This window comes from Myotis davidii, unplaced genomic scaffold, assembly GCF_000327345.1.
Source record: "Myotis davidii unplaced genomic scaffold, ASM32734v1 scaffold608, whole genome shotgun sequence".
NCBI lineage: Eukaryota > Metazoa > Chordata > Mammalia > Chiroptera > Vespertilionidae > Myotis > Myotis davidii.
Genome location: NW_006300025.1, coordinates 2,890,220 through 2,900,112, shown reverse-complemented (window position 1 = coordinate 2,900,112; position 9,893 = coordinate 2,890,220). Strand labels below are relative to the sequence as shown.

General features: G+C 42.9%; 1 protein-coding gene across 1 annotated transcript in view; it reads right to left on the bottom strand.

The window, feature by feature from the left end:
* CFAP61 (cilia and flagella associated protein 61) overlaps positions 1-9,893 on the bottom strand; it is a 230,857-nt gene that overhangs the window by 72,526 nt on the left and 148,438 nt on the right. The window contains 2 exon segments of the mRNA XM_015572036.1: positions 2,446-2,623; positions 9,295-9,463. Of these exon segments, the coding sequence (XP_015427522.1) occupies positions 2,446-2,623; positions 9,295-9,463 (347 nt within the window).

Here is a 9,893-nt window from a genome sequence, read left to right as displayed (position 1 = left end):
AAGAGCTCCCTTAAGGCAGGAGGTTAACAGTTTCCTTTCTAACTTTTCTTACATAGGAAGTGATTTGAAAAGGGCACTGCACAGACTTGAGTTAACTTGGTCAGGCCAGGTATCTCAGATGCCTCCCCGATCTTGGGGTCGGTATCTAAGCATTAAGAGCACCTACTTGGGAGGTGCTTTGGGGATGTCATAAAACATTAGACCTGGGAAAAGAGCCTACATTTAAGACACACACACACACATGTTTACATCCTTCGCATTTAGGCTGTTTGGTGGACAAAAACAGGCACTCAGAGGGGTTCTATGCAGTGGTTGATTGGAGACATACTTAAATCTTACAAAAGCATTTCTCTTAGGTGGCACCAGAGTTCACCATTTGTGACAATCAGTCAACAGAAAAGCACTGATGCTCTTTGCCCATCTGAGAACCAAGAGTACAAAAAAGAAGGCATCAGAAGGAGAGCACAGTGACTTGGGATTTCAAAAGTCTCTGCCATATACAGTCAACCTTAAAAATTCGCATTGCCAGTTTCAAAGCCCTCTTTCTTGTTAAAATATTCCTGAGTCCTAATATGCCTAACAGCCAACAGTTTGAAGTTAAAACCCTGCATGATAATAGGATTAGGCATGATCCCAAGACATGGTTTTGTGTTTTCCGGGAGTTTAAGGTGCATTTTGACATCTGGACTTGATGAAATGGTAATGCTTTGTCACAAATTGTATGGATAAAAGCAGACTTCTGCAAACTATGTCTTATCACCTATTTTTGTAAATAAAGTTTTATTGGAACATAGCCATGCCCATTCATTGACATATTGGTTATGCTGCTTTCTTGCTACAATGGCAGAGTTGAGTCATTGGGACAGAGACCATATGGCCTGCATAGTCCAAAATATTTACAATCTGCATAGTCCAAAATATTTACAATCTGGCCCTTATAATAAAAGTCAGCTGACCCCCAGATTAGAGAATTTCCTAGGTCTAAGTAGGTCATCGGGCAGTGATTAAAGAATGACTAAAATGTTGAAACAGGTTTAAACACATACAGATGCAAAACTGTAAATAATACAAAATATGAAAATACATTTACAAGTTTTAAGCCTGGTCCCCAGTATATATCTATATATTCTAACTCTTCCCAAAGGTTCCAGACCCAGTTGATTTTACGGGTGATTTCTGTTCAACTTTTAGGTTATAAGAGATATGTCAGACCCAAGAAAATATGAAAAACTTCCCAAAAAACATTTTGTGGGACTAGTATATACACTTGATTCCAAAAACTTGGCAAGTAAAGCATATAAGAGAAAACTACAAGCCAATCTCACTTATGAATTTAGGTGCAAATAGCCTATAAAGTATTCGCACATTGAGTCCAGCAATGTACTGATTTCATCTGATACTTATTTTTTATTTTTAATGTAATAAACTAATAATTTTTTAATGTAGTAAATGCATTAACCTGACAAAAATTCAACAAATACCTAAATCTCCCACCAAAAATCAGAGGAAACTATATTTAATTTTAATATAGCAATTAAATTAACATATATTATATAAAACATATATTAAAAAAACATATATTAAATACATTTATATGTTAAATTTTACATATTGATCCCCACATTCTGGGCATTCAGTGTATTTTACATCCCTGAACTGAATCCAAGGTCTGGGTTGGAATCTCAACTCTCCTTGGGTGGTTTTATAACCCAACCAAAGCAATGGCCCTCCCGGCGCTTTTGGTAAAATAAAGGGGCTGCACTGTGTTCTCCAAGGCTCGATTGCCAGGCTCCAATGAAGGACAAATAGGTAACCAGCCCTGTTCTAGTTGTTTTATCAGTCAAACAATTTTAATTTAATCCAAGCAATAGAGAGGATGAAGTTTGAATAGACACTTTTGAGTGGCAGAGGCATTTGTACAAATGCTTCATGCTCTCATTTTGATTCAAAAAGTGGCATGCAGCTTGGGGTTGTGTGTTCGTGGGAAGGACTGTGCAGCCACGCCAGGCAAGAGAACAATGGATGGTGAAAAGAAGAAAAGAGCCCTTTCGACACAGACCCTCCTTTTTCTTCCCAGATCTTTTCAGCTTCACAAAAGGAGACATATTTTCCATATAATTGCTAAACATGTTTGCTTATTAAATTATTCTTTAATTAGTTAATGATTTTAGCCATGCTTTGCTCTTTGGATATTCATTTTGTATAATAAAATAATTACAGATAATTAAACTATCTCAAGCCTTTTTCTTTCCCCCAGCAAACATGCTGGGGATCCAAAAATGACAACAAGTTGTAAATTAATCTGGAAAACAAAGCCTGACAGATGAATGATTGGGTTGGAATTAATTAGGCATTAATTAAATACTGGAACTAGATGAAGAATCAGATTCATTATTAAAGAAACAACACTGTTCCGAAAAGATGTGCAGTTACCCACATCCTTACCTTCTGTGGTGATGGCGTTGTTTCTTATCCAAATCTGGGCCTTCAAGCAGTCCTCTTCATCGTTGAGAGTGAAATGATTACGAGGAATTTGATCGGTGTATCGCTGCTTTCTATAACCTTCTTCAACGTCTCTGTTTGTCAGGTGTTGACCAATATCAGCCCCTGAAGGGCATGGGACCTGAGGTATGTTACAGAGAAATGCTTATTTCAGTGGTAACAGATGAGGCACTGATATAGCACTAAACAAACAAACAAACAAATCATAGCAATGTCTGGTATAGCAAGGCCTTTTTCTGTCCCCAGAAACAATTCTTTTCATTGCAGCAGCTAATTCTCAGAAGGAGTTCTCTGATTATATGATGCTGTGTAACAAATTATTCCAAAAGTCAATGGTGTGAAAAGACTTACAGATTCTGAAGGTCAGTAATTCAGACAGGGCAAGGGTGGGGTTGGGGGAGGGGGAGGGGAGGAATGGACAGTTTTCTATGTGAACGATGTCAGAGGCCTGAGTGGGAAGACTTGAAGGTAGGGCGTGACTTGAAGGCTGGGCGCTGAAATCATTTGGAGAGAAGCTCTCTCAATCCTTTTTCTTTCTTCCAGAAAAATTGCTGGGTATCCAAAAATGACAAAAACGTCTCGCAGTTGATATTGGCCGTGGGCTGGGATCTTAGCTGGGGTTGTTGGCTGGAACATCCACACGTGGCCTCTCCATGTGGTCTGGGCTTCCTTACAACATGGTGGCTGGGTTACCAGGGCAAGTGCCTGGAGAGAAAAAAAACCAGTCCAGAGGGCTCTGTGTTCTTTTCTAATCTCATCTTGGAATTCTAGTGGTGTCCCTTCCACCATGTTATAGTCATGGAGGTCCTTATATTCTAGACACCTGCCCAGGGTCGAGAGGAGGAAACCTAAAGTCCACCTCTTCCTGCAGGGGCAGTGAAGCGACGGGAAAACACATGGAACTGGATCGGTGTGGCCATTTTTGGTGAGAACAGTCTACACAGAAGTAATTATATCAGGGGTTGAAATCCAAGTGCTTATGGGCTCCAGGCTGAAAAGAAAATGAGGAAAGTGGACCACTGTTTACTTATGAAAAGTGTAGGATCATTCTTCACTTTGTTAGATAGTCTCTCTCTCTCATCTACATCTCCAACTCTTTCAACACAGAGCCCTCTCAGTATAACTTCTATTATCACTTTTGACACAGAGTGAAAACGGACACTGTAAGGAAAGCAACAGTAAAAACACAGCAAAGGATGATGCTGACACGTGTCCTCAGTGTCAAGGACTCTGTGGCAAACTGAAGGGCTCTGGTCAGAGTTTGGCCACAACTCAACTCCATCCAGTTGTTGCCAAAATAGAGTGTGGAGTCAGTATGGCCAGATGTGATTTCTCAAGAAATGCTAAGTACTTTTATTTTCCTGAGGACTCTTGTTTTTTTATTATTATTATTTCAGTTCAAATTAAAATCAAACAAACACCACCGTGAACGCCAAGTAAAATAGCACAGTGGAGTGAGTTTGCCCAGTGGGCCATACTTTTACCTCTCCAATTTTCATTTGGCAGCCAGGTGACTATGTGGACGATAACGAGGCCAACACTGGGAGCAAGATTTAAAGGTAACTTGATGCCTCCGCTGGAAGACTGCATGAGCTGCCTGATATTTTCGTGGTCCAAGGCCTCAGGGTGGTGGGGCAGGGTGGCACTCAGCCACGATGGGCAAAACGTTCACTTGTAGTAGAGGTGAATGTGGGTGCAGAGGAAGTGCTTGTCTCTTGAAAGATGCCTTGTTGTACTGGGTAGATGTGAATGCTGGCTGGTGCGTGAACAAATGGGGCAGCACTGAACCCCAGATGACCTTGAGGGAAGTTTTTGGTTATATTCTTCCTCAACAGAAATGGTAAAGCCACGGTACATTACTGTGATGTATTTAATTCCATTGCAAACTGGGTTAGCTAATTTTTTTAAAAAATCAAATTTTTAAAGCTGGATGTCCTCTCTCCATGAAGAAGTTGCAGTAGCATTTTATTTAGTAAATAGAAAACCCAACTGAAATTGTGGAGATAAAATGATCTTATTAGCAATATACTTTGTTTAGCCATATCACACTAGAATTTTGGTATTACTGTATTCATAGTTACTATAAAAGCAGTCCACTGAGGGCTTCAGTGGATGGTTCAAAGTGCACAATATTGAATACTGTGCTTTGGAGGTTTGAAATCTCACCATAATTACAATAAATATTGTAGTATAAAAAGAAAAGAAAATTTGGGTAACATGATGCAGGTTTAGTAAGCCATGCTTTAACAAATCAGGAAAAGTCCTCGGCAGAAAATGGCAGGGCTAAAGAACAAATTGAGAGCTAGTCAAGTTATAAAACTGTCAATGGTTATTGTTTCAAATAGTGGGTGTATGGTTTAAGAAACAATGAGGAGAAGGGAAAAGAAGAAGAAGGTCCAAAATGAAAATTGGCTTACTACAATCCTGAAGCAGAATTGTATCTTTATAACCCATATCATCCTTGTGTGCACTCAAATATGTGGCATTTTTGCACATTTCTAAACTATAAAGAATTAGAAAAATTAAAGAAAAAATAATGGGATAATATATATACTGGTATATATATTTTTCATATTCACATAATGGCATTTTCACAGAATAGGCAAAACCGAAATTAGGATTTTAAATGCCAAGGCCCATTAATCCATCTACACAGAGTTTAGCAGAACTCAATACATGAAAAAGGATCTATGGGGAAATTTATATTATGTCATCAAAGTAAGGGAGAGAATTAAGATGGAAAGGAAGGCCTGGCTATTATTTAATGAAGAAGTATCATCAATGCTGGCTACCAAAATGAGAGTGTTTTCTACCACTAACATGTGATTGGAGAATAGCAGACAACTTTTCAACCATTCATTCCATCAGATAATTCTGGATTGAGCACTGCCAGCATCAGTGGCTGCTGGGAGGCTGTTGGCCATCCCAGGCCCCTCAGGAAGTTAGTAACTGAACAGTGGTGGGGGCTGCTGGTGGCAAACTTAATATCCTGTCTCCCTTTCTTAGTAACAGACTTCTGGGAAATAGGCCTGCCTGAGAAATTACATTTTCATGTTGGAAAGGAGTCCTTGGGTGGGGCAACATAAAATGTCATTTTGCTCTAGTCCTTTCTCCTTCCTGTTTCTTGCAAATGGCATGGCTGGCGCCACAGCAGCCACTTCAAGATGTTGAGATGGAAGCCACATATTAAAGATGGAAGAACAAAATTTAGAAGGGCCTGGTTTCCTGATGACACCAGGCAGCTACCTTACCAGGCTGAGTTGCTTTTCTCCAGATATTTTTAATGAGAGAAAGGAACAAACTTCTTATTTTTGACTTCAGGTATAAACAGTTAATTCTAGAATTTCTGTGTTGTAAAGACTTTTAAAAGCCACCACGTGTAGTTCCTGGACCACACCTGTGAGAGGGGGAGGGAGGGAAGAAGGAAGAAAGAGCAAGAAGACAGGGAGGAGAGAGACAGAGGCAGTGGTAAAGAACTCGTGCCTTGAGTCAGACCACCAGGGTTCCTAGTCTGTCACTTTGTCATCGTAACTTCACTGCATCTTGGATCCTCTACAAAATAGGGATGAAAGTGGTAGGACCTCAGAGAGTTACCCCAAGGATTGCATCAGTTAACACAACTGTGGCAAATGGCAAAGACAAAACTCTGTCAGGTGTTCCTACCCCACCTGCGAGCCCTCCACGGAGGCATCTTGCTGTCTCCTGGGGATGGACATTCCCTGTTGGAAAAGACCCTGACTCTTAGGAAGTTGTTTCGTAGGATGAATCAGCACTGTATTCCCATCGCATTTGGTGGTCTGTCCTAATTCAGCTCTCCGGGGCCACGATGTACAAGTCTAACTCATTTTCTACATGAAAAGCCTTCAGGTTTTTTGAGGTTAAGCATCCCGAATCTTCACCCCTCTGGCTAAAAATCTTGGGTGTCTTTGAGTCTCTTGATGAGCTTTCAGCTTGTTCTTTCCCTTCTGAAACGTGACTTCAGGAAACAAATACAGTACTCCAGGTGTAGTTGTTTTTGTGACATGTTCTTTGACACAGTCATGCTCAGCAGGTAAGGGGCTTGTCATCTCTACAAGTGGTGTGTGCTGCTCTCTTTTCTACCTGTTTGCAGCAGGCTCTCTCCTGCGGCTGCACCATTCTGGACACCATGCTCTTATTCACCCATTTAAATGTAATTGGTCTCCACGGAGACCAACCACATCATATTGCTGACCCACGTCAAGCTCGCCATAACCAACATCTCTCACCTGGCTGGACGTTCCTGCCCTGCCTGCTGGCTTCCAGTGAGTGTCACCCCTTGGACAGTCCCCACCACGCTCTTCTCATACTCAATACCAGGCTCATTTGACTCGGAGTTGACAGATTTTTATTCTTTCTCTTTTTGAGCTAACCCAAACCAGGCGAGGGGCAGGCACTTCTCCCTCTCCGCACGACTCTCTGTGAGCCATGGGAGCGGCTCAGCCACCTCAGTTGTAAACTGAGTGGTTTTCAGGACCAGCCTGTACCCACCAATAAACATAATCAAATCCACAGGCAAGGTGCGGAGGGCGTCAGAGGGTGCTGACCGTGAACTAGGTAAATCTTCATCTTTCCAAACGGAAAGGTCAGAGATAATGCCAGAAGCTGACAGATCAAGGAAAAACCTTCTACAAATGCGTTACTATAGAGTTCAGGGGTAAAGGTACTGAAGAAGTAACAATAAAAATGCCTCACAGTGGTTGCCCCTGGCTTGGAAGCAGAGAACAGCCTTCCTCGCATGCAACCCTGCAGTACAATTGAATGTTTTATCTTGTGCCTGGATTATCCGATGACAAGATTAAGTGATATGCATTTGGGTATCCAAATATTGCATACTATTTTAGAATGATAGGTGCCATTTAAAGGTCTGATTCGAGGTTAAGACTTGTAATTATATTTTGTAACAGATATCCTCTTGTTTTGGGTTTCTGCTTTATTTTCACCATTTGGTTTTTGTTGTTGTGTGTGTGTTTTTGTTTTTTTTTTTGTAAATTATGAAATTGGGACAAAACCATGAGAAAGTTGGAGAAGGAAATTGGAAAAGAAGTAACAACTGGACTCCCCCCACCTCCAAGGGAATTCAGCTGCTTTTTTTTTTTTTTGTATCACTCTATGTACCTTTAATTTTTATGTCCTTCCGGAAAAATTAAATTGGAACTTCTTTTATCACTCTTCAATTCATTTTTCCTGTTGTACAAAGGGCAAGAGCTTAATGTGCCACAGCGAAAGCTGCCGGGGCAGCTGGACACACATGGGCAGATGCCCGAGTCTGCCACTCATATTTTCCAAAGTCTGCGATTGCAGGCAGCAGCTGGAAATCAGTGGAGCAGGTGAAGGGGGGCAAGCTAAAGGGGTGCCCGGCGCTTTCTTCTGGTATAATGCTTTAAAAAGAGGAACACTTAAGTGCCAAAATAAGGCATTCCTCGAGTTTATTCTTATCTTTTAACTAGGAAAAAGGAAAAGGAAGCTACTCGGAGGCTCAGAGTGTGGTCTAGTCACTAGCTTCACCTGGAAGCTGGTTAGAACTGCTGTGCCTGTCGCCCCAGCCCCTTTCCCACTCCGAATCTGCATGTGAATGAGATGTACAGGGCGGTATGTGCACATTACACTGGGAGAAGTGCTCCTCTAAGGCACAGATGAGGATTCTAGGTTGAGATAGTTCAAGTCAGTGGTTCTTCGCCTGGACGTAGAATCACCTGGGAGCTTGAAAAAAAAAAATACTGATGGTTGAGTCCCGAGTCTCCACCCCAGAATAATTAAAACAGCACTTCCTGGCTTGGGGGCAGGCACGGGTGTATTTTAAAAGTCTTGCAGGTGATCTCAATGTGCAGGCAAGGCTTAGAACTGCAGGTTAAGTGATAGTCAGTTGCTCAGCTGTCCTGTCTCCCCCCACACGCTGCTTCTCCTTGGCTTGGCCATGAAAGAAAACCTGCACCCTCTCCTCCCCGCCCCCTACCCCTGACCCTCCCGCCCACGAATCCAGGGCCATTCACAAGATGCCAAACTAAGACATGAATATGGCAGTGCCTGGGGTGGGGATGGGTTACTTCATACTCCTCGGGAACAAACCCACCAAAGGGAGGCCTATCCGGGTTTCTGGGAGAAATGTAATGAAAAGACCCCCTCGTTGAGTTACAAAATAAATCTCTTTTGGTGAAAGAGATGCCCTATTTTGTGGGCCACATGACATGCTAATTTGCGTGGCAAAGTGAGAAGGTTAACATTTGCTTCCCGAAGACATTAAACAGCTTTAACTGTCCAGCAAAGCTTTCCTCAAAGGAGGTTTGAGAATTTCATAAAAAAATAAACAGCATGACCAGGGGTTAATTAATCAATCAGTCACATTTCCGAGGTTCGTAACTGAGAGACAAAAGAAAGCAAGGGTTGACAGGAGGCGCGCGTGTTTGAACCCCTGCTGCGTGCGCCCAGCACCACCGCCAATGTCAGCCTCTCGAGGCAGAAGTTAATTTCCACAAATGCACGCGGGGCTGTGTCTGGATGCTGCTCTGGTGGCGGCAAGTGTCAGACTTCTGGACAACAGCGTCAAGAATGACATTTCCCCGACCTGCTGTCATTTTCATCCCTGAGCCGAATGCTTTTCTTGGAATGGGTTTCCGTGAGGGTTTCGGACACGATTTTGGCCGCGTGCGTGAGCTTTGGAGGACGCTTTTATGAATACAGAGTGGCAGCTGCCGGGCGAGAAGGCGTGCTCTTCACCCAGAGAGCTTGCGCCTGGCAAACACGCACCACCCAGCTGGCCACGCGCGGCCTCACCTGGTACTGCTGCCCGGTGCAGAGGATGAGGTGGTCATAGAGCACGATGTCTTCGTGGGAAACCACGACGTGCTTGGCTGCTCGGTCTATGGCCGTCATCCTACCAACCACCACGTTGACCCAGGAGCACAGCGACATCAACGCGTGATCTTTATCATTATAACTCTGGCTGCGGAGAGAGGCGCTCCGTCAGTGACATTTGAGCAGCTGACAGGGGGCATTAATTAGACATCTGGCGAGCTGTTCAGGTCCCCCCTACTCCCCCCACACTCCACCAGGACTGAGTCTGTGCTCTTGCTGTGGTTTACCAGGACCAAGGATATGCAGTAGGAGATTTTTTGTTATGAGAGAGTCACACAATGACATCGTTCCATTAAAGCTAAATTGTTCTGCTTAGTGCTGGCCAGTCCACAACAGGGAGGGAGTGTGTGTGTGTGTGTGTGTGTGTGTGTGAGAGAGAAATCATCCTATATAATAAATAGGTAATATGCAAATTAATCCTCATGCTCTCACAAGATGGCTGCCTACGACCAGGCCAGCAGGGGGGTTAGTGAGGGACAACCAAACTACTGAAGAGCAGGCTTCATGGGGCAACCAGC